The 24,782-nt window shown below is 39.5% G+C and overlaps 1 protein-coding gene across 1 annotated transcript in view; it reads left to right on the top strand.

Annotated features, from left to right (window-relative positions):
* Positions 1 to 24,581, top strand: part of FLT3 (fms related tyrosine kinase 3) — a 26,080-nt gene extending 1,499 nt beyond the window's left edge. The window contains 23 exon segments of the mRNA XM_026049814.1: positions 2,540 to 2,637; positions 3,690 to 3,811; positions 5,134 to 5,336; positions 5,960 to 5,987; positions 5,989 to 6,076; positions 8,398 to 8,446; positions 8,448 to 8,507; positions 9,475 to 9,626; positions 9,942 to 10,048; positions 10,050 to 10,088; positions 10,157 to 10,310; positions 14,135 to 14,278; positions 15,154 to 15,241; positions 17,480 to 17,623; positions 19,751 to 19,755; positions 20,043 to 20,154; positions 20,264 to 20,442; positions 21,517 to 21,574; positions 21,730 to 21,866; positions 22,245 to 22,381; positions 23,103 to 23,223; positions 23,286 to 23,416; positions 24,447 to 24,581. Of these exon segments, the coding sequence (XP_025905599.1) occupies positions 2,540 to 2,637; positions 3,690 to 3,811; positions 5,134 to 5,336; positions 5,960 to 5,987; positions 5,989 to 6,076; positions 8,398 to 8,446; positions 8,448 to 8,507; positions 9,475 to 9,626; positions 9,942 to 10,048; positions 10,050 to 10,088; positions 10,157 to 10,310; positions 14,135 to 14,278; positions 15,154 to 15,241; positions 17,480 to 17,623; positions 19,751 to 19,755; positions 20,043 to 20,154; positions 20,264 to 20,442; positions 21,517 to 21,574; positions 21,730 to 21,866; positions 22,245 to 22,381; positions 23,103 to 23,223; positions 23,286 to 23,416; positions 24,447 to 24,581 (2,491 nt within the window).
* The last annotated feature ends 201 nt before the right edge of the window (positions 24,582 to 24,782 follow it).

Genomic DNA, 24,782 nt, shown 5'->3' with positions numbered 1-24,782 from the left:
TTCCTTCCTTCCTTCCTTCCTTCCTTCCTTCCTTCCTTCCTTCCTTCCTTCCTTCCTTCCTTCCTTCCTTCCTTCCTTCCTTCCTGTTTTTTTCCCTCACAAATCCCCAGCATGCTCAAACATGACTCTAAATAATCAAATCAGTTTGCATGATGTTCACTGTAATGCACTGGTGAGACAAGATAAATGACGAGTCCTGACCTGGCCATTTCCCACCCAGTCTTACAACTATCATGAACTGCTGCAGAGGCACCTTGTCACCTAGCAAGTTTGCTAAACCTTGTTCAAATGAGGTTATTTTTCTTCAATACAGAGCAACATCTTCTACCCCTGCATCATCATGTGAGAATAAACTCTCACAAGAGTTGCATTTTTGGGACCCATGATGATATTTAAGCTGCAATGATGAAGAGGATTAGGAAAGACAATGTGCTAAAGAGTGAGCAAAGAGAATAAAGTTCTGCTGGACAGAAATAACATTTGGGCAAAAGGTAGAAATTCAACAGCTAAGATCAGCTCTTGCTACCTGTCCTGCTTCCTTCTATTTTGTTATCTTTTTTCCCCTTATTTATTTATTTATTTATATATTTATTGAGTGAAACTCTGCCTTCTGGATCATTTCTTCGGGGGTGACATGGGACTGACCATACATTGAAAGATGTGACTATCTTAGATTTAACTCATGTGCATCAGACTCATCAGTGTTGCCACATTTAGGGACTTCTGGTGAGTTTTTTAAAACCTTGAGTTGCTGGCAGCACATGATTGTGGGAAAAGTGTTGCTTTCCTGAAAGAAAAAAAGAATATTTCTACCTTCTGTGATACTGAAGATGATTTTGGAAAGGTGATTCTGAGATTCTCTCAGAGAGAGAAAAAAAAAACACTCAGAAGTCAAATAAGAAACAAAATCTGCTCTTTGTAAATCTCCTGACCTGTAATGCAGCATGCAAGATGTTCTGTACCTAAGAAGGGTTTGACTGCCCTTTAAAATACAAAGCACACTGAGTTGAATGCAAGCACGTGTTGCATTGGTGAAGAAAAAGGTTCTCTCTCCACCTTTCAAAATGCTCCAGTTTCTCAGCCATTCTCCTTTTGGTAACTTCTTCCTTTAGATTGTTAACCTATTTTGCAGTGACTTTCTCACTTTTTCAAAGGCTGCTTTAGTCACTGCCCCATCTGAGAATAAAAATAGTTCTGTTAGGCCAACCATCTGACGGCTTAACTAGATTAAAAAAGAGCATCTTGTTTGATATCTGTCCAGTGGATTTACRCCTTTCTCCTGAGCACCAGGGCTGCTATATGTCAGCCTGCCTTTTGACTCGTGCAGGCGTCTGCCAATACATGTGCCTGCCATCCTTGATGAAGTCCGGAGTTTGTGGCACCTGGAAGTTTGTCATACTAAGTCAGAACAAGATTTCTCCTGCTGCTTTTACTTTTGTACAYCCTATAAAAGGATAATGAAGAAAAAAAGTAGACATGAATAAACAGTTCTTACAGGCAGCAATTTGTTTCTGGTTTAGTTTCCATAGCTTGGCAATGCTAGATATGATTATGAAGGTTGTAGATTTAATCTTCTTTGCCCAGGACTCTGTGGAAATATCTTATCACCCTGCAGTTCTTACTTTGGGCTTTAGGGAGGATGATCAACTCGCAGGCAGTTTCAGCAGTCCGAACAGGCCAGCTAGTGGCTGAAGGATAAGGATGGTGAATTGGATTGTTGCTATTTCTCAGCAATTCCAGCCTTGATTTCATTTCTGCTCTATGCTCTTGCATGTTGTCATTTTCCTCTAGGTCAGTATAATATATTTTTCTCCAAGATCTACACAAGTTTAGASCACTCAGTATCATCTCATACAGATTCTTCTGCCTATCTCCTCAATCCATTAGCTTCTCAGGATTCTTACTATTCCCTTTTCCAGCATGTACTCCAGCACCTTCTCCTCTACAGATGCAATTCCAGCTTATCAAACACCTAGTTTGCATGTTGCTTTCATGGTTTGGTTGCTACATCTGTCTGCTTCTGCCTACATCTTAGTAGAAAATATCTTCCCCATTGGTTTTTATCTTTAAGCAGCTCTGCCTTTTACTCCTGAGGCAGTAGGCATCCTCCTAGCAAGGAGGGACTGCTGTGAGCAGAGTAATGCCAAAGATAAATGGGCTCAGCTTGTATGATCAGAAACTAGAKCTATTTTCAGATCAGAAAGCTGAAGTGAGAGAGTGCTCAATAGACAGTGAGAGTTGAACTTTTGGGGCCATGTTTGCAGCTATTTTCAGCTCGTGTGTCCTTGAAATCAGTGGATCTCAGCTGGTTTCCATCATCTGAGCCCCTGACTGTGAGTCTGCTAGGTCTAAACAGTCTCATTTAAAATGTAAGGAAGCTAAAGTGGCCACAAACTGACCTGGAACAAGCTGGACTGAGAGGAACTTAATGAAAGGATGGGGAGAGAGCCTGGAAACSCAACTTGCATGGGTGGAGTATGTATGTTTAGCATAGACCCCAAACTCRTGTGTAGACACCTAATGCTCATTCATATTTCAGCTGCCTACTGGCACTCACTGCCTTAGGAAGTATCTGCACTATCCTAATCATCAAAGAAGGAAGAGAGRTGCTTTTGAAGGCCTCCAGAAAGGAGTCAGGTAGCCCTTTCCTAGGGATCAGCTCACAGGGGGACAGCACTTTCTTTGGAGGTTTGCAAGAACATCTACTTCATTGGCTGTCTACACGCTGGAAGGCTGATGTTATTAAGTATCTAAAATTACATTTGTGATAGCTTCCTGAATGAGGAAGACTGAATCGTAAGGCCTGTTTGCCAGGAGAGCCGGAAGGAGCTGTTGTTTGGAGCTCAAACAGCTCCAATAGGCCCAAATCTCAAAGAGACAGCAGGAACTCTTCTTCCTTCTCCACTTCTGCTGCCTCCACCACTTGCAGAGGTGGCCTCATTGCTTTCCTCCTTGAAGCATGTCCTGATACATTTACCCTTTTCTTCCTTTCAGCTCTGCTCCTTGCTCTTCACCCCGTCATCTCAAGAGCTGAGGGGAGGGGAAAAAAACAAAATCCAAGGGCAGGATTTTTTAAAGTCRGAGAGATGTTGTTGTCTAATTTGGTGTCTGTTTGTACAGTTAAGGGTTGGCTTTAGGGGATTGTGGAAAACACACATTTCAGCCAGCCAATTCTGTAGTTTTCTGTCTCTCTTATTTATAGGCACTAGTTGGGACACRGTTACTCTGTTGTTGCTTTAAGGCTCAGTGATGACTTTTCAAGCTGTGGTCCCTGCAGAAAGGCTCCTACATAGCCCTGTCAAGGAGATCATGCCTCTGAGCCACCCTCTGTATAAGGCAAATGGCATCAGCTCCATCCATCAGGGCAAATCAGGCTGGTGGCTGCCACTTGAGATTGACTGGCCAGACTGTGCATAATTTTTTTTTCTTTAGACATTTTCTGTAATATTTTATGACATAYTTCCAAAAAGTAGGCTTTTGAGAGGTTCCCTGAATACCATTTTCACACAGTTTCAATACACAGAAACAGAGATTGGAAATGCACACAGTATGCTTATGCACTCCTTTTGTGTATTTTAAAAAAGGTATAACCTTTATAGGGTTATGTTGTGTTTTATTTCAACTAAAATGATTCTCCCTGACCAAAGGGTTAAAGATGATTATATTTGTTTTCTACTTCTGTTTTACAGTTCCTGTGACAGCGCTAACTTTCACTTCTGCAATGAATCAAAATATATCCAAGATTACATGTGTGTTTATCAGCCAGAAGAATGAAGGTTCAAGAACACCAAAGACATCAGTATCTCCRAAGGTGAAATAATAGAGAATGAGTTACTTATCAAATAGTGCTGACCATTCCAGAAATACCTTCCCAGAAGGTTACAACATCCTGAGCCTTTAGGCTACGAGGATGTCATAATCAAAATAAAAAGAGTTGGATCAAATATATCTGCAAAGTTAGAAGGAAATGCGTGCCTTTTGGATTAGATCTACGTATCAAGTTTTCTCTAAAACTGAACTTCCAATTGCTTCCCTGTGTCACMTCAAGCCTTATATCAAGCCTTCAAAATACTTGAAATGTAACAATTAAAAAAAAACTATATTCATTTAAAAGAGAAATGATCTGTGGGGATTAAGAAGGCTATGATGTGAAGTGGTGACCACACACAGCCCAGCCAAACTGCTGACACAAGAGTGGGTTTGCAACAGCTGTTGGGAATGACTGGGAAGCTGAAATTCCCTCTCTTCTCCACACACTCAGAAATCCCTGCATGGGCTAAATCCAGGCTTAGACACGAAAGCTACCTCAGTAATCCATTAAGAAATGTCATTCTTCTCTTCTGACTACATATTTCTAACTGGCAGAAGATCAGTAAGAGACAGTGTACAACTGAATTATCAAGAAACTGAGACTCACGATTAAAATATCTCCTGAGGGCTGATGTTCTGAGACAGTCTTAGGAGATATTCCTCAGTGCTGGGCAAATAATAAATAATTCTGATATGTAAGAACCAGAGTGAAAACAATGGATGGTGTCATAGATAGGTTCCCTCCATCAGGCTGTGTCAATTRTCTTTTAAGTTTAAGAAAATAGTATGCTCGCTCCCATCATATGTGTGAACATCTCTTGGTTTTCTCTGGACTGACAGTTCTAGTTCTGACTTTTTACATACTCCTTCCACCAGAGGTACGATGCTTTTTGCTGTTTTTCACCAACATTCATAATGTGGTCTGTATAAAATACATTTCCACTTTGCAAGTAAAGGACAGAAAACAAAAAAAAAAAAAAAAAAAAAAATCAAAGGAGAAGTGATCATATGATGGAGACATTATATTAGTNTCTGTATAAAATACATTTCCACTTTGCAAGTAAAAACAAAAAAAAAACAAAAAAAAAAAATCAAAACAGATAAGGAGAAGTGATCATATGATGGAGACATTATATTAGTGTAATTTCTATTTAGAGTAGAAACTACATCCTAAAGTGATATATCCTGATATGATTTGGACATTAGTGGGAATTATTAAACTATGAAGGCTTTTTCCAGAAAAAATCCAGAAAACATTTAGATATGAAAATATATCTATTTACATCTAAGTAATACATAGCAATGTATTTTCTTGCCTTGCAGATTTCTAATACTTTGGAAGATCTTGGTTGTTATTTGAGTTCTCAAGGAACAGAGAACATCTATGAACCAATTAAAAATGTGGAAATCAATGTGTTTGAATATATTGAATTGAGAGTGATATTGAAAATTTCAAGGATTATTTCATGCTTTTGGTTGTTCAAAGAGAAACAAACTTGTAAACCCTCACTGGACTCAGAGAACGGGTAAGTCAAAGGATGTACTGAATAAAAAAGCATTAAAGAGATCATTTCTTTAAGGATGCAAGTGAGATGTTTTCTGTGGGACTCTGTGGGGGATTTATTTTGCAACATGGATATCTGCAGGGACTTTACTCACATTGATCAGTCTGAACTTTGCAGGATGCATGGGAGGCAAGGMACTTGGTTTTGTAGTCAAAGAAAGAGAAGCATGGAGAGTTATTTGACTTGGCAAAGTCACACTGCAAACTGGTAATGGTGCCAGCAGCACCAACCCAGTTCTCACAACAAAACAACTGAAGTGAAACCCAAGGCTGGGTCATTCCCTCCCTCAACAGGACACAGAAGGTAGGGTTGTAGGTAAAGCATTTCCCTCAGCTGTCCTAAGTTCAGGAAATCCAYCCACCTTAGGACTACCCAGCATGTGCTTGGGTACCAGTGATGCAATTTCTTAAGTGTCATTTGTACTATAGGGTAATTCATGAAAACACTTCTAGTTGAAGGGCACTATGTAAATAGTGAATACCGGTATCTCTGATTAACAGTTTCATGCTGCCAAGCATGATGCTAACTGTTTGATTGTATCTGCCTTCTAGATAACAAAACCAACTTTATTTTCTGTCTTCTAGGTATGTTACATCTTTGGATTTTTCCCAAAAACAGAGAAACATGGGCTGGAAACCACACTCTCTGAGTCATAGGCGAAAACATTAATTACACAATAATATTTACTGTTCTTGCCCGAAGTAAGTATATTTCAGAAGAATGGAGTCAATCCACTAGGAAGTTCAAGGGGAGAGGCTCAGGCTCACTAAAGCTCGCTCTTTTCTTAATAAGTCTTCTGTCTTCCCCAAGCCTTCTTGCCCATGTCTCTCACCTCCTGCATCACATGGCACCTCTCTCACATGCTGTGTTTCAAGTGCGAGCACCTCCTTGGCCTAGATTTGCACAGGAAATTGCGTAGGAGCTTTGCATAGACTTGGATTTGTCTTAAATGACTGAAGTCAAAACTGCAGATTGAGTTGAGTTGCCACATGAAAAACAACTTCCACTCATCAATAAAACATGCAGATGAGTATATAAAGATTTGAATGTGCATCAGCTCCCTTCTCTCCTATGAGAGATCTCATTCTGTGCCAAAAAGGACAGATCAAGGGTGACTTTTTTATGCTTTTAAATATTGCAAGTTGGATTTGTTTGCTTGCATCTTACCCTATTTTTTTTTCACCGTTTTGGCTGCTGATCTCTTCTCTATATCAGGTTAAACCAAAATAATCAGATTAAGTTTATTCCCTGGCCTCCAGMACTCTGGGTCTCGCTTTGCCCACTGTAACACTTCTCCTCTCTGCATTTCTGGCGCAGTCTTTCCTAGTCGCACTCTTTTGGGATGGTGAGAGGTGACCCTGGGGCAATGTGAGAGACATGGTCCCTCTGCTCAGCTCAAGGGTTTACTCATGGTTCAGGACAGTCAGTAGTTTTGGGTTGTTTTGGTCTGGTTTTGGTCTGTTGGGYTGGTTTTGGTCTGTTTTTCTCCTGCAGCCTGGGCTGGGATGTGCTCTTTGGTTTTCATGTTAAAGAGCATTTGCATGGCAGCTACTCAGCACGAAGGTCCACAAGAAGTTCATATTTTAACTGCTGACCTCAGGAAGCCACAGCAGAGCATGTGTTAGTTGTCACTTTTTGAAAGACTCACAGCATGGGCCAGTTTAGTTGAACCGTTTAAGGACCACCCAAGAGACATCTCTGACACAAAGACAACAACAAAGATGAGTCTTCTCCTTTTAAGCAGAGGTGTGCAAGAACTTAAAACTAAAAAGACACATGTTGACATACTGTGAAGAGGAGAAATACCATATTATTTCCTGATAAATAGCTGAATTAAAACAAACAAACAAACAAACAAAAAAACATTCAAACAGGTAACAAGCCTGGCAAAGTAATTAGGACCAAACCTTTCAAGAGAGACAGGTTTAATAAGCAGCGTAACTTGCCTTGTTTTTAATAAAATGTCAGTAATCCAAATTTTTCATTCCTTTTTACTTGTTTCTAAGACATTTATGCTTGATTTTTTCTTTCTCACTCAAATGTTAGAAGTGTCACTTACTTTATTTGAAGGCCTATTTTGAGCCCTGTTTTTAATTTTAACATCTTTTTGACTATGTTAAATGTTTATCAAAAAATACACCTACTCTACCATATCAGTGAGACTTCAAAAGTAAGAAGTGTGACCACATGTGCCAATAAGATAGTTCAAAACAGTCTCGGTTAAAATCTTTTTATATCAATTGCTTGGATCTCATTCTCGTTGCTTCTGCAAATCTAATATCCCAGTTCCATCTCTCATCAAACCCTTCAGGTTAGATGAGATGTGAATCTCTACAGCTGGAAAAAAATAATAAAACACCAATAACAAAAAAAATTGTAGGCCCAGTTTATAAGAAATAAGCAAACAAATACATTCAAAAGCTGGAAGTATCATTGTGCCTTTGCATTCACCTTTTAGGCAACAAAACTAAGAAAAAAAATATTGGCCCTCTTGGTGGAAATCGTCATTTCACTGTATGCTGACTTTAAAATAAACTCTATAGTTTTCATTTTAGATCAGATCTTTAGCAGTTTTAATGCACTATGTTTTTTGTATACATTTACTTAAAGTATGAGTCTGTCAGAGTCAGAGGACTGGGAGTGACCTAAGAAACTTTCTGTCAGAGTCAGAGGACTGGGAGTGACCTAAGAAACTTTTCACCTCTAGGTAGCAGAGGCCTGATAGAGAATCTGATCATTACCAGAAGTTAAGCTGGAACTTGAGCAGCAGCCTCCAGATTCCCCCCTYTTGTACAGAGGCAGGCCTTTGATATCAAGGAAGATGAATATTTAACAATCCATCCAAGATGCTTTTCGGACCAACCCACAATATCCCTAGGGCAGAATGATTTTATTTTCCATGAGCATTGAAATCACATGAAATAAATTACAGCCATGTAGACGAATGTACTATTTACTGAGTAAAACATTCTGCTTTGAAATTATTTCAAGAAATCTTAGTCATTTGCATGACTTTTGACAGAGAAACCAGGGAAACCCTATTTCAGGAAAAGTGAAAATCGAGATATTATACAGTATGAGCTACCCCCAACCATCTTTGGAGTAGATATTTTGCAAAACACCTGAAGCGAGGTAAGATGTCTATTTATTTCCTTATTGAGGCTTTTTGAAAACTTACCATATTCTGAAGAAGGGGAAGCTTTCAACAAACTAGAGGGTCTTGTGAACTGAAGAGCCATGGGTCAGATTTTGGAGGAGAGCAGTGAGCTCTGCTCTGTTGCACAACAGCTGTTTGAAAAACTGTGCCTGCGTGACTCCAGTTTTTAGTGCTGCAGCATAATTTTTTAGAAAGTTTGTCTCTTGTGCTCTTTTTGAGACATTCCGCTCTTCATTTAGAAAAAGTTGTTCCAGATTCCAACATTTTGATATGACTAAAATAAATCAAATATGTCTCATTCGTGTGCACTTTTTCACACTTTAGAAAAGAGGAGTGTCTTACACTTATGTAKATGTTACAAGAAAGCATATAATTCCTAGCTAAATTATTTTTTCACTATGTTTTCACTTAAAAACAGAGTATGTGTGAACATATACAACCAGAGTATGTATTRAGAGGGGGAATGTGCTCAAACAAGCAGTAAATAAGCTTGAATAAATTCAGATAAGACAACCTTGAAGGTGTTCAGTGAGCATAGATGGTACTTTTCTCTGCATTGTAACAGTTGAAGGATCTGGATCATGTAAGTCCATTACATTTGCAATAACCCCCACCATCARTAATCCTGAGGTATACTGTGAAAACCCAATGTATGATTTCACTATTTTCCAGATTTAAGCCATAGAATTACCATTTATGACCCAGTCTGACCATAYACATGTCACTTCAACTCATTCTGCTATTTAAATTATCATCTTTCATTCAACAGCTGTGACGTTATTATTTTCTTTTCTTTGCCTTTCTTGGTTCCTTTTTATTCAGCTGTGTAAGATCCTTTTTTCCCACTATTGTTTGCATATTTTTATGACTCAGGGATTTTTCAAATTCAGTTGCTTGAGGTTAACCAAATGAGTCAATGAATAATTAGGCTTGTAATTTCAGTTGCCCTAACAAAATGAGCGGAGGAACTGGGAAAAYACATGGCATACAGGAGGTACAACATGGATTACAGGAAAATAAATTATTTCATGCATACATATGGTGTTGTGCGACTAATGAGCTGGGCAGAGAATGCACCAGCCTATTTACAATAGGTAACTTCCCTGTAAGGTTTACTTTCATATGAGGTGGATCCYACTATTGGAATTAGTWGCACTACTCATCTGAGTAAGCTCCYCAGTCTAAASTCTTCATTTGTAATCACTGGAACAAATCTATCCAGCAGTGAATATATCATTTAAATCCACCAARTTTACTRATTTCATATTTAATGAGTAATTTTCCAGAATCTAAGTTTCTTTACAATATAGTAATCGATAAAGTTGGAAGAAAAAATATTGATCAAAATAAGTACTTTTTTTTGCAAAGACARTAAAAGTGGTTTCACTGGTTGTATATTTATTTTGTAGATTTAAGTGAAAGACATGCAGCACTTTTATCTTTACTTCTTAAAGCTGGAGAACCATTGCTCATCAGATGCAGAGCAGCTTATCGTAATTATAGCTTCAGAATTAATTTTTTCTTTTGAAAACAAAGAACTACAGCAGATAAGAAGGGTTTATTTTACAATATGTAATATTGTTTACTAAAAAGTGATTAAGTACAAACCTCTGTTGAAAACTAGGATCAGTATTTTGAAGGGTTAGACTATCAAATAGATTACTCAGCCATTTGGATCCAGAATGTATTTGCTTCAGGAGCAGGAAGAAACGACAGTGAACATTACACCTGTTCTTCTACAGCACATCCAAGTCCAACTGCTCTGATTACAGTTTTAAGTAATTCCAACCCCAAGTGTTATTTTTGTCCTTTTGTTGTTTTGCTTTGTTTTCAGTATGTCAGTTCTTTGAAGCATTTGTTTATAATTATTTCTATGATAAAATCTTTTTTTCACTTGCTGGCAGTCTGGGGAAGCCAAGATATTAATCTCAGCTGAATTATTCAGCTACCTAAAGAGAATGCTTTTAGAAGGGGGCTGAAATGACACTCTCAGGAAAGCTAGTGATCCTTTCAGTGTTACTTCTGGAAATGCAGGTTGGGATATCCCTCACATTTCACAGAATCACAGAATGGCWGAGGCTGGAATGGGATCTCTAGAGATCATCTAGTCCAACCCCCTGCACAAGCAGGGACACCCAGAGCACCTTGCACTGGATCACATCCAAGCAGATATTTAATATCTCCAGAGAAGAAGACTCCACAGCCTCTCTGGGTAACTCGTTCCAGGGCTCTGTCACTCTCACAAACAAGAAGTTTTTCCTCACACTCAGATGGAATTTYCTGTGCTTCAGTTTGTGGCCRTTGTCTCTYGACCTGTTGCTGGCCACCGCTGTAAAGAGTCTGGTGCTGCTCTCTTGACGCCTTCGCTTAATATGTTCCTGCACATTAATAAGATCTCCTCTCAGCCTTCTCTTCTCCAGGCTGAACAGGTCCAGCTCTCTTAGCCTCTCTTCATAGGAGAGATGTTCCAGTCCTCTGATCATCTTCATAGCCCTACACTGGACTCCTTTCAGTAGTTCCAGGAGTTTCTGTGGGTKACTCCAGCATCCACAGGGGTGTGTGGCCCAGAGCTTCCTGGGGGTCCCTGGACACAACAAGGTCCTGTCACTTTGCCATTCTAGCTTTCTTCATGCCTTTCCTTCAGGTGAGGCCACTTGTGCCCTGCAAGTGGCCCTCCTCTCTGAAGGTATCTACGATCTCAAACCTATATGGAGGCAACTATAGCACAGATAAAAACATTTGAAGGTAAATCATTGCAGAAAACATATTTTCAGGAGCTGGGCAGTGATATAAAATGCTTGATCTGCCCTGAATTTTCATCTATGAATGCTCTTTGTATTAGTCTGTCCACAGTCTGGAACAATAAGTGACTTCTGACAACATGAGACAGGAGTCTCCTTCAATGACTCTACTAGTACAGATGAGTTTTGAAAAATTGTAGTCATGATCTCAGTTATCTCCTCACCACTTGTTCCCGCCACATTCCCCTTTATGCTCACCTACCAGAACCTCTACCCTGTGCTTTCCACCCTGTGTTACTGAGGGGCTTACTCACTCACTTTCCACCCTGTGTTACTGAGGGTGCAAGATCCTCTCTTCCTACTGGTGGCCACAGCTCAGATAAACTTACTTCTTGCATCCCTGCTAAACTAGCTTGAGTAGATATCATATTGATGGGAGATGTTTGAATCTCTGCCTCTGGAGGCTTATATTTCCCAGTGATGCCACCTGTAACTGAAGGCATTGAAAATTAAATGTACCATTTATTTTTCAGGCAGCAGTATACAATTTTGCCTTATCTTTTTTGACTAGGAAACCACGGTGATTTTCTGTACCCTCCCTGAAAATGCCTTATGCCAACAAAGTCTGTGAGTGATTATTGGTTTTGCTGATGGAAAAAAAATGCTTATTGGCTTACATGGTAGATTAAGGTAGGGGGAATATTGCCATGCCTAGTTATCAGTGGTGCTTTCCTTTCCAAGGTTAAAAGGGACCATCATATGCAACACTTTTGATGCATCACAACTTTTGGCCTAATGTACTAATCAACCCCTTGACTGGTRTCAATTTGTGCTGACACTCTGGATTCATGATCAACAGTGATAAGAGTTTCATTCACTTGTTCTTTATCATAGAGTAGCAGTCTCTGAAATGACCACTGGCTGGACAGATGGAAGTCATAGCAACTTTGCCCTAAAATTAAACTATCAGTATCCATGAGTCATCAGACCTAGTTTYGCTAGGAATGGTGAGGAAGTCACTTTATAAAGAGAAAACCTCATCTACTTGGCATACTCTGCGTTGCCTAAGGAACTTGGCCAACAACTACGCTGACTGATGGTCTTCCCATGCCTAGTAATGCCCTGCAGACAGACAGCTCTGGTTTCCTCTTTGCTACTTGGTGTTTCACCAGCTTATCTCTTTTCTTTAGCTGGTTATATTACACAGAGTGTTTGGCTCACTTGAAAGCTCAATAGAGCCAACAACTGCAGCTGCAGCTGCAGTGCCCTTCATGTCTACCCTTCCCATGTTCACTCTGCATCTGCAGGGAATAGAGGTCTCAACACTATCTCATCTTTACACAGAAATATGCCAACGTGTTCAGCTTAAAGGTAAATAAACAAACAAATGGCATGAAAGCTTTAATTCCAGTCTCAGGAATTTCAGCTCATCTCTCTATCATTACTAAATAAGCATGTTTACTATTTCAATGATAGAAAACCACTTAAACCTGCCAAAAAAGCAAGATCAGCCAAGCAATAAAATGTACTATTTTCCATTTGCTTTAGAAACTGCTTTTTTCCTTTTTTTTTTTCCTTGATCTCTTTTGGAAAGAAATATCATACCCTATTCCAGGTCTCTCTATGCACTCTGAAGAAGAAGCCCTTACACTTTGCAGGTTGTGTTTATCAGTACATCAGTCCAGATGACTTTCTGCTTGGAAAAACAAGGTCCAAAAGAGTTTTTGGAGATGAAGCTCCACATTACAAAACCATTAAGTCTTCAACAGTGAACAAGAGGAGAATAGACATGAAAGGGATTGCTTCTTGTTTTAAAATACTGAACTTTTCTTGTGGTTTCTATGGGAATTTCGGCCTAGTACTTTTCCAAACAAGTTGTTAAAGAAGAAATGTGMCAGATTATACAGAGTTACAATCAAAAGGAAATAAAATCAAAATAAAAAGCAGTCCAGCAGTGTTTCTGCTGTACAGATTTTCAGCATGAGGCTGTCTAAGGACTGGCACAGGATGCCCAGAGGCTGCGGAGTCTCMTTTCTTGGAGATACCCAAATCTCARCGGTTCCTTCCAACCTACATTATCCTGTGATTTTAACAGAGCTAATCCTAACCCCACTGAAGAAGGCCTTTAGAAAGGCCATCTTCTACTTTTGTGTGCTGATCCATCTCTTTGGGTGGGATTCATTTCACCCCATGAGTCACCTAGCCCCAGCAGTGACCTAAGCTCCTTCAACAGGTAGTGACAGACATTTCCAGAGTTTACTGCAGYACATCTTTTTTGGAGTCTATTTTAGGATTTGATAGATGTTTCATGTTTTTCCATGTTTCTGTTGTCTTCCATCAAATACTTCTAATTTAGATGGATAAATACTATGAACAGCTGTGAGATCCATCTGCAAAATCTTTGGGTAAGGTTGGCAAAATCTTCAGCTTATTTCAGGGAAGGAGAAACAGCTCCAGGAAATATCTGATTATGCTGGCGGTGCTGCATGATTTCATTCCCTCTTACAGGAAAACTTGGAGATGCAGGTGCTACCACCCAGAACACATACCTAAAGCAAAGCAATAGAACTGTTGGCTCAGTAGCTCTGAAGGGTGGGCTAGGGAGAACTGGCTGGATGGGCTCGCTCTGAGCAAATCTGCAACTCCAGCATGTTTTACATGGGCTCAGATCACTGATGTGCAGTTAAATGCAATAACATCATTTCAATCCTATTCTGAAGCATTTTCTTCTTTTTGATAATTAGGATGCCTTTTGTGATGTAATGTAGTTTTTTTTAATACAGTGGTTTTGGAGCTTGGGGTTTTTTTTTTTTTTTTTTTTTTTTGTTGCAATAACTAAAACTATGTCTTTTTTTTTCCAGAAAAGGGGTTTATAAACATAAGTGACTCTAGAGAGGAGTTTGAAATTGGTGAAGAAGAGTTTTGCTTCGAGGTTCACCCTACAGTATATCCAGCCATTAGATATATGTGGCTATTTTCCCCAAAAACCTTTCCATGTGAACAAAGTGTGCATTGACTCAAGTATTTCACAATGTGTTTCCTCTTTCTGTCTCTTTTGAATCGATTCCTGTTCATATTTCATATGTCTACTCATTTGTTTAATAAGTGCATGGACCAAGTGATATAGCAGTGTTACCAAAGGATACTCAAAGATGAACTTGGCTTTCAATAACACTTCAGAGAATCACTTTTTTTTCCCTCCATGTTACAATAAATCCCTATATAAATTATGCATCTCGCAACCCCTTTAGGCTATGTGCATTTTACCATTTGTTTTCTCCCTGACACAGTTGGCAATTACAACTCTTCTGCAGTTCGCTGCCTGAAACCCAAGTTCATTTTGTTCCCCTTTTGTCATCCTGTTCTTAACGATGTTCCCAGTATCTTTCCAATAGCTAAAATCCAGTCCCAGGCCCTGCAGTTTCCCAAGCCCTCTGTAGATCTCTGTGCCACAGAAACATATCATTCTGCTAATTACCCAGGTCATGTATTCTTCCGCTCTTGCAAAACATGTTTTCAATAAACCTGTTAGTTATCAACCTTTTCTGTTGCTTCCTACGATGGAAGTTCTGGCATGAATCCTGTTCGAGGCTAATGTTTTCTCCATTCCCTAGGCTTTCAAGTTTCTTGATAACATTATCTAATTATTTCCTTCAGAGTTTCTTTAAGAGTAGTCCCATAGCATTCAAGGTAACCAATTTTATCCACCTTGAAGAAAATAGAACCAAGATGATCTTTTAATGTTTCAGTTAAAAATTAGGCAGAGACAGGCAGTTAATGTGTCTACTCTGATTTCTTTCTTTCCATATTCTTAAATATCTCTGATCATTTGCTTAAAACTGTGTCTTGCTAACACTTTTTGTGTTTTATTTCCTTACAGTTTCAGAATACTTGATTTTATCAACTGGCTTGTCAAGTCATCCTTACAACAGACTGGCCTTTTCATCTGGATCAGGTGGAGTGTTGGGGTCAGAACTCCACATGGTCCAGAGACAACTCAGTTCAGATTAGCAAATTATCATCTCCTGGCAATGGACACAGGAACTCCGTCCTAGCTGATAAAGTGAGGGCTGTCCGCAAACTTTGATAGCGTTGATAAGTGGGTGTTGCTAATTAATCTGCAATGCCTCATGTGGGCTGGGTAGCTCTGCTTCTGTGCTCAAATCTGATTTTGGAAATGAAGAGTCAGGAGACAGCCATGAGCACTTGCTCGTCCTTGTCCAATGCATACCTCTGCCTAGCTGATAATGCCTGGTTTATTTGCTTTGCAGCTGTCTGCACTGCCTTTTCGCTGAATGAGTGGGAGAGAGTTTTGCTTGGATGATTGGCAGCTCGTGGAAATTCAATCCAGAGAAGAAGAAGGTGCTATGTAATGGGCCAACAATAACAATTTTGAGAACTCTGTAATACCTTAAGTAACCCAAATTAATCAGTAAGATGCAGTTGCAGCAGAGTCTGGAATTTATGAGTCACCTCAGACAGCTTTTTCAGCACAGAAATGACTGTTGCTTCCCTGAGTGGTGATCACCACCTGCCGGACARGGAAAAGTCCAGACGGGTCTCCCTAGCGTGGCAACTCCTGTGTTATTCCAGCCCTGTACCAGGATCCTGCTCCTTAACCACTTGAGGTTGACCTGGAGGCTACTTGAGGTTGATCTGGATGGCTGCTCAGTCATCCTTTGGACCGTGGTGTTGATTAGGCATTTGATTAGGTGTTGACTTTTAAAAATGTTATTTTAATGTTCATCTTAGTAGTTATACTTTGCATTTATTTAGCACTTTGCATTTTCAAGGAGCTAAATAATTCAATACCTGTGTAGGCGGCTAAGTAGATATCATTCTACCGATTTTATGGATAAGCACAATAGGGAAAAAAGTACGTGAAATTGGTTAGTATTTAGTCAATACATAGCTACCCTCCATAGCKATCCTGTTTTGATTAAATACTAGCATTTTACAGACTTATATTATTTGACAAAGATGAGTAAGGGTAGACATTTCATTCAGTTTGATCATATCATCAGGAGCAGCAGTTTGTTTCTCAAAACAAACACTAAAAAAAAGTCATCATGCTGTTGATATGATTCCGCCTTTATTATGATTCTAACTTCACATATTTTGGTTCTCTTCTGAGTAATCCTGTGTCCCAACACTCTACTTTCTTCCTTTCATAACCTATTTCTTTTTCTTTCTCTTTTTCAATTTCTACTATTTCTGTATCAAATTGYTCCTCTTGACTATAGATCATATTAAATGTCATTAATTAACTGTTTCCTTCTTTAGTTTTTAACTCCAAGAATTCATCTCTATTGGTGTACCTACCTGTTATCAGAGATTCCTTCAGRATTTTCTGTAGTGCTCTTTTTGTCTCAGTGTTTTAGAGTACTATTGGTTTTCACTTCCCTCAGAGCAAATTACTTTCCATACACAGAACGATCTTTTTAAAATATATGGCTTGTCATCCCATATCCCTTTATGGTTTTAATGTTTTCAAATAGGAACAATTTTCATAAAATGAATTTGTGATCATTTAATTAGGGCTTAATCCTTCAGACCAGAGACTTCTKTCTCTAACAGTCTCCATAGTCTCGTTAGGACTCTGCCTCCATCATTTTGACTGTCACAAGCCTCTTTCTACATGGTTTGGTCTTGGTATGCCACCATCCACCTGGCCAAAGGTCATAGGGGCTAATAGAAAGTTGTCCTTCTTCTTGTAGAAATATTTGACAGTGGTGATTTGTCTAAGAGGTTGAGTATCCATCAGCTCTTTCATTTCAAAGAAATTGATCTTATAAAAGACCCTGTTTCGTTGTTATTTCCTATTACTATTTATTATGTAGTCTAGAAGCTCACATCAAAATCTTTTTTGGAGCATAGCATTTGATTCCTTTGCCGCACTTAACATCTTTGCCAGGAGGTATCACAGACTTTGTCTTCCAATGGATTTGATACAAAATCAGAACCTTACATCCCAGATGAACTCCAAGAACTACAAGGCAAATTGAAGAAGGAAATTGATACTGCAGGAAAAAAAAAAAAAAAAAAAACCACATCCTTTNCCACATCCTTTCACTAAGACAGTAACATTTGGGAGTTTCTATTGCTTAATAAGAAATAATTTAGTCTGGATTCTACATTAGAAGATATTGAATTGATTCAAACGTACCTTCATTGCAGTGTTCATTGCATCTAATATCATGCTCAAGAAAATGTCCTTCCTTTTGTCCTTCCTTCTCTTTACACCACAATATTTCTTCCAAGTTCTGCAACCATCAGCATCAGCCTGGGGTATAGGTGTTTTATGCAGAAAATGATGATACAGTCATGATGAAAAAATCACTTTTTCATATGTAAGAAGTAAGTGCAAAAAAAAAAATCCTTGTAAAGTTCTGGCAAAGTCTRGGGGTGGAATTCTTGACCTGTTTGGTGTCCATCACTAGGGATTTTGCCACTGATGTAAATAGAACTAATATGTGGTTCCCACATGTATAACTTTACCTTTTGCTGTGTCATACAACAGAGGAGATGTAATTAGATATTCCTTTCTTTATCCCTTTTGGACTGAGGTGAATAAAATAGATTCCACAGTGATCTCTGATTAGATATTGAATAAGGTTGTGTTTTGTTTTTTAAAATCTTTTAAATTTTTAAAATCTAAAATTCTTAAGTATCTGAACATTCAGTTAAATATCTGTTTTCATCAACAGGAAGGAATCACAGAACCACAGAACCACAGGAGGGTTGAGGTTGAAAGGGACCTCTAGAGATCACCCAGTCCAACCCCCTGCTCCAGCAGGGACACCCAGAGCACGGGGCACAGGGTGGCAGYCAGGCGGGTTGGGAAGATCTCCAGAGAAGGAGACTCCACARCCTCCCTGGGCAGYCTGYTCCAGGGCTCTGTCACCCTCACAGSAAAGTAGTTCTTSCTCACATGGAGATGGAACTGCCTGGGTTTCAACTTACACCCATTGTCCCTTGTCCTGTAACTGGCCACCACTGAGAAGAGCTTGGCCCCTTCCTCCCTATATTCTCCCTTCAGGTACTTATACATGTTAATCAGATCCCCTCTCAGCCTTCTCTTCTCCAGAGAAARCAGRCCCAACTCACTCAATCTCTCCTCATACGAGAAATGTTCTGTTCCCTTAATCATCTTTCCTGCTCTCCGCTGGACCCTCTCGAGAAGCCTGATGTCCCTCTTATACTGGGGAACCCAGAACTGYCCCCAATACTCCAGGGGTGGCCTCACCAGAGCTGAGCAGAGGGGCAGGATCCCCTCCCTTGACCTGCTGGCAACATCCTCCTGATGCAGCCAGGATCCCATTGGCCTTCTTGGCCACGAGGGCACTGCTGCCCCATGGTTAACTTGGTGTCAACYAGGACTCCCAGGTCCCTCCCTGTGGAGGTTCCCTCTCCGTSGAGAAGGAACTTTCCTAATATATCTCATTTAAGTGCTTTGAACTGTACCTTTAATAATCAAGTCCCATATTCTCTGTGGGAAAACCTGGGATACTCTTTGCATCCTGTGCTGCGTGTCAGAATGCAGCAAGACAGCCTAGCAGAATGCATACAACTAAGTCACCTTAGATATCCATTCAATTAATATAATAAGATGTGAACTCTCAGTGASAAAGTTTGGGGCTTGGTTTTTAAAAGACAAAATAACCCTAGCCTCTCAGCAAACGTGTTAAGCCTGTCTGGTGAGTGCAGAGAGATCCCAGGTGTTGCTACAGGAGAGCAAGAGGAACAGGAACATCTCAGTCCCAGACTTGGTCTCAGACCAGATATTGCACTGGGCTAAATAGCACTGGGGATGTGGTCTCCATCACACATCCTGTTAGCCAGGAGCCCCGTGTTAAGGTCACGCAACCCCACATAGGAAGCCTGTTCTCCATCCATGACCAACCCAGAAAGTACTACTCATGAACACWTAGCACCCTTCTCCTGCACCACTGCATGGATTTCAGAAGTGCAGGGCAGACATGAAGAAAGTCACCTTTTTGTCTTGCTTTCTTCTATAATTTATATAATAAAGCTATGTAAATGAAATGGGAAATGCCAAGGAAGACTAACCTTACCAAATCTGAAGAAGTTATTTTATTTTACTTTTTACTTCTTTTAATCTGTCATCAACAATGAGGACAGAATAAGAGAAACTGGTCATACAATGAGAAAATGAACATTTCTTAAGAAAACCACTAAACCTAGGAGGCCTGAGAAATACAGCCTGCAGACCCTGTGACATAGAATACATATGTCAGGAGGATCCATATGCTCCTGAACATGACTTGCAGACATGAGCAGCTTTCTCCAGTGTTCTTGGTTATCTTAGTTTTGACCAACTGCAGCATCTTATTATTGTTCCAGGCTAAAGATCTACAACACCATGATCCCCTATGCTCATTTTGTATGAGCAAGACACACAGCACTTGGCTCCTGGCAGAGACCCAGGGCAYGGTGGCTGTTCTCAGTTGCAAAAGCAGAAGTCAGGACTTCTAATTTTGATTCAGCCACTGTTTTGCTCTGGCTGATCATAGAGAGAAGTGGTTGCTCCTGTTGGCTCAGCCACACTCGCATCCCACAGACCAAAGCTCGGGGTCTGGAGGAAGAAGAGGGGCTGAGGTCTGTGCCAGTCCTGACACTCGCATATGGATGGGTTATTTTGGAAACACAGGGAAGAACTTAGTCTTAACAGATATAACATTACCATATAAAAACAGTGAGTTTAGTCACTGAAGTGTTGATGGAAACTGTCTTTTTTTTTCATTGCAGGGAAACCTAAAGTCACCATGCAGTTAGCATACAAGCAGATCTCCTGCATTTCTGACACTTACCCTGCCCCATCCTGGATTTGGAGGAACTGTCCTGAACTTAATTMATTTAAGTAAATAACTTTCTTTCCTTTGACTTCATTGCAAAGACTGCATGTGAGCTCTCAGACTAAATGAAAACTGACCTGTAACAAATCAGAACTGGACTCCTTTCTATTTCATCTGTACAGAAAAAATCACTGAAGAGGCTCAGAACTTCTTGCCAGAGATGAGATCCTTGGGGTCATGGATTTCAAGCAGTACTTAAGATAAAAAGGAGACAGCAACAACCTTCACTGTTGAGTGCTGCGCAAACAATTCTGCTGGTTCAACCTGTGAAAAGAGTTTCATTAGCCTGTCAGGTACCATAAGCCAATGTTTTAGCATAGATTTTCTCAAGATGATTACAGATGGCAAAAGAGAAGTCAAGGTAATATATTTATGTGGCTAGCTAACTGACAGCGCAATGATCATTGCCGGTGAAATGCAAGCACTGTGCATGCAACGTGTGGAATGGTGAATGAATGATGGATACGCATCTCTTTTCTACAGTTTCAAACAAGGGCCTCACCCATTAAGCAGAAATTTCACAACAATAGGAATTGCAGGATGCAGCCATGGAAACTACTTTTTCATTTTTTTCCTTGTAATCCTCACCTGAAACCCAGAGGCATCAGCTTTTGCAAAAAGATGGAGCTGCTTCGGTACACACCTCCAGAGCAAAGTAGCTTCACACCCACATAAATTTGTTCACATAAAGAATCATATTTTCAAAACAGAAAAGAAAATGTTATTCATTATCCAAGTGTGAAGTTGTAGAAAGAAATGGAAAAAAAGACCAAATGATTGAGACGAATAGAAAGAAAATGAAAAGAGTAAGAAAAAAAGAAGAAAAAAAAAAAAGAGGGGACAGAATGTTGGAAAAGGGAGATAACTTTTCAAAAGGACCAAGCATAAAAATAAAATGAAGATAAGAAGAACTGCATGAAGAAGGACTAGGAGGGAAGTAACAGGCTATTATCATTACTTAATTGTTATTCTCATATCATTAAAGCAATGTACAAATACAGATAACTCCTGCGCTAGGAACTCCCAGTCTAGCTAGTCCAGCAGCTCACAGAACGGGAGGTCTCAGGCTTCTACCCAGGGTTGGTCCATGACATGCCAGAGAATTTCATTGAGTCAGAAAGAGCAAAGCTGTCAGTGTAATCTTGTTTCCCTGGTGTGCGTGAGTAGCAATATTGTCRTATAAAGACACACGGGGCATAAGAGAAAAGCAAACAACTAGATCGTGACTGATGTTGAAGTCACAGAGCAAGTTTCTAGACGGTGGCTGATGCTGCCTTGTGGAGCACTCTCAAGACATGACTGCCTAGGCTGGAGAGCTGCAGGAAATGTGTGCTTACTCTCATGGGATAGGACAACAATGCTTCCAGCTACGTCCAGATCCCACCTACAGAAATATTTATATCATCATATTTCATCTGAAAAAAAAAATTTTTTCTTTAGAAAGTGACCTAACCAGCATTCCACGCGGACACATCCMCTTGTAAGGTCTTTTCTCTGATAATGCTATTTTCACTGTAAAACAGTTTACAGTTATTGGTTATGTTATCAACTATATATAACACTGGTAACTCTGTCACCTTCTCCAGAAAGGGAATCCCACTAGAATATAGTGTGAATATGACTCTGTGTAGAGAGGATGACTTTGGAAACACAGAACCAAGTCAAAACATAAATGTGGCTTCTGGATCAAATGGGGTTGTGCTGTATTTGGGGGAAGGTGGGAGATGAATAGTGGTTTTATCTACTTGTTATATCCATTAGTATTGTATTTACTATAATATTGATGTAGCTTGACTAGATTCAGTGACACAGGAGGCTCCTGTATCTCTTTACTTCTGATAGAATTTTTGTTGGAGAAGGATTCAGCAACATTTAAAACCTTAGATTTATATTTCTGGTGATAATGTACAACATATTTGAGCATAAAAATGTGCTTTATTTCAGTTAGTGTCTGAGCAGAAGATTGAAAAGAAAAAGGATGCTCTTAGTCATGTTACTCTTGGTAACATCATGTAAAAACTATTTCAATGGTTAATACAAGAAAGCAGAGTATGGAGGCCCATGAAAAAATCTTTCTCCTGTTTATCTTTCATAGATGAAATTAAACACGCAGACAGACAAATGGATGACAAAGAGGATTTTAATGTGCTCACTTTTGAAGACCTTCTTTGCTCCTCATATCAAGTTGCCAAAGGAATGGTCTTTCTTGAGTCCAAATTGATATGGTTAAGGGTAGCAAGTAATTTAACAGAAAGGTGGMAGAAGCAGATCACTTTAGTGAAATATAGACTAGGGGAAAGAGCCATACACTGGCAGGCTTGAGTTAAACTTCCGTGTTTTGTGTAACAAACACAAGATTGCAATTTTAGGCATGGATGGTCCTGAGCAAGAACTGTGCATCACACTCTTCCTTCTGCCCTAGCCCCATGGCTTGCCATGAGCAACTGGTGGACCATCCAGCTTGCTCATTCAGAAGGCAGTTGGAGTGGAAAGGGGTACGAATTTGTAGAACTTTGCATGACRCCATGAGCCAAAGAAATTATTTCCTTTTGTTATGAAATGCTGTAGAGTATTTACTGTTATAGATAATTACAGCAAGGGACAATAACAAACACACAATAACTTTGTGTGGGGTATGCCAGATACTCCGTATAAGAAAGCACATTATGGACATCTCCATCTGAGCTGCTCACTCTGCAAGTCAGAGATGTGAAATAGGCTCTTTTAGAGCACAGCTCTTTTCTTTCTTAAATAGTCATCTAATACGAATCAAAAGAACTGCTCTTGAAAGTGCCTATGGCTCTCCATATAGGAAATCTAAAGGGCTTATTTAAGAGAGGCTCAGCTTTTCACTTAGTAAACACAACTGGATTCTCTTCAAGCAGTGAGAACTACAGCGAGCCATCAAACAATGTCAAAATATGACTTGACATTCTTGCCCCTGTCTGCACAGGTTCACTTACCTGTTAAATGGATGGCTCCTGAAACCCTATTTGAAATGACCTTCATAATGAAGAGTGATGTCTGCTCGTATGGAATATTGCTATGGGAAATATTCTCTCTGAATATGTTCTGTAGCACAGCAGAAGAACTCAGTTCATCTTCACTGTCTTTTGAATTAACACATTTTCTCCAGTATTTTTGGTAGGTGTAAATCCCTATCCTGGCATTCAATGATACCAATCCAGGATGCCAATGATCCAAAGATTCTACAAATTAATTTGAAGTGGATTTAAAATGAACCGACCATATTATGCTACCAAAGATGTGTGAGTATATTTTCTGAAAGGTGCATAGCTTGGGATTAAGGTTTATATTGTCACTGTTTTTGTGACCTTTTATTTATTATACACAATACCCTGGTTCAAAAAAAAAATAAAATCAACAGAGGAGATTGCCACCTTCTCTGAAAAATGCTTTAAAACTTGKAAAGAAAGGCTACTTGATCATCCTGGCCCTACTTTGATTAGTTAGATTTTGCTAAAGGGGTCCAGAAAAGCCATGTATTTAACATCAACATTTTCCTCTTCTTCTTATTTTTCTTAGGCATAATAAACTCTGATCTGGACTCTTTTTATAAAATGGTCCTGATGTCTTGTAATCCCCACTACACTTTGACTGGAAGGTGAAAAACTAGACAGGATCTGAGTATTGTGTCCTTACTAGACCCACATTTCCTTCAAGAAGACAAATAGCTCCTTTCAAAACCACAGATTTCTTTCCCGATTTTCTACTCCAGTCTAGCCACACTATTTCTCAGCACACAGTGTCCCTGTTAACCTTTTGGCATGTGGAGATTATAAACAGCACTGGTCTTTGCAGCCTTTAACCTTTGGCAGCCTGTTAGGCTGCCAGAAGCTGTCAACCATAAAGGATCATTTCTCCTACTCTTGCTCCCGACGGATRCATGGGGCTTGTGCACTGGGCAGGAGCTGCTGACATTACCAATGTCAGCAGACTCTGGTAACACTAAGAGGCTACTGGTTTCTTTGAGGAATTATGAGCAGTTTTGGTGATGCATTTTAGTTAGAACAAAATTAGTATTTGCCATCCCATGTCCTTTCACAAACCTGCTCTTTGGGGCCAAATAAGATCGAATTCACTTAGATAGTTGTATGGGCTGCCTTTAGAGTCAGTGAGATGTATTGGGCAGGTCTGAGTGTGGTTCTTCCATGGTCTGCAGGGATCTCTGCTTTAAGAGAAGATAGGTTTACAAGTACTGGAAGAAAACAATTCTTGAAGCAGAGCATTTAAAAAAAATGGAATATATCACTTATTTTCTCTTTCCAAATTGTAGGCTTATGAAAATATGAAGAAAAGTGGTTCTACACAGAGTTCCAGTTATAAAAATAAACTGCATGTAAGCAAGGATGAAGAATCTCCCCAATGTACAGCTCTGCCCTCAAATGAAGACTCCCATAATGCACAATAATCCAGTGCCTGGATTTATCTTGGTATTTTCAAAAACTCCATATGGTATAAATGTTTTATATCACCACTAAGAAAAGAAGATCTTATCAGCTGCTGCTGTATTCACATTTCTTAAGGTCCAGCCGATATTTCTATTACTTTTAGCAGAAGTCACAGAAAATTGTTTTTGAGTTCAGCAAATGCATATATTACAGGATAAAAG

This window comes from Nothoprocta perdicaria, unplaced genomic scaffold (genome assembly GCF_003342845.1).
Source record: "Nothoprocta perdicaria isolate Ctin4 unplaced genomic scaffold, notPer1 scaffold_62, whole genome shotgun sequence".
NCBI classification, from domain to species: domain Eukaryota; kingdom Metazoa; phylum Chordata; class Aves; order Tinamiformes; family Tinamidae; genus Nothoprocta; species Nothoprocta perdicaria.
This window is presented reverse-complemented; position numbering and strand designations above follow the sequence as displayed.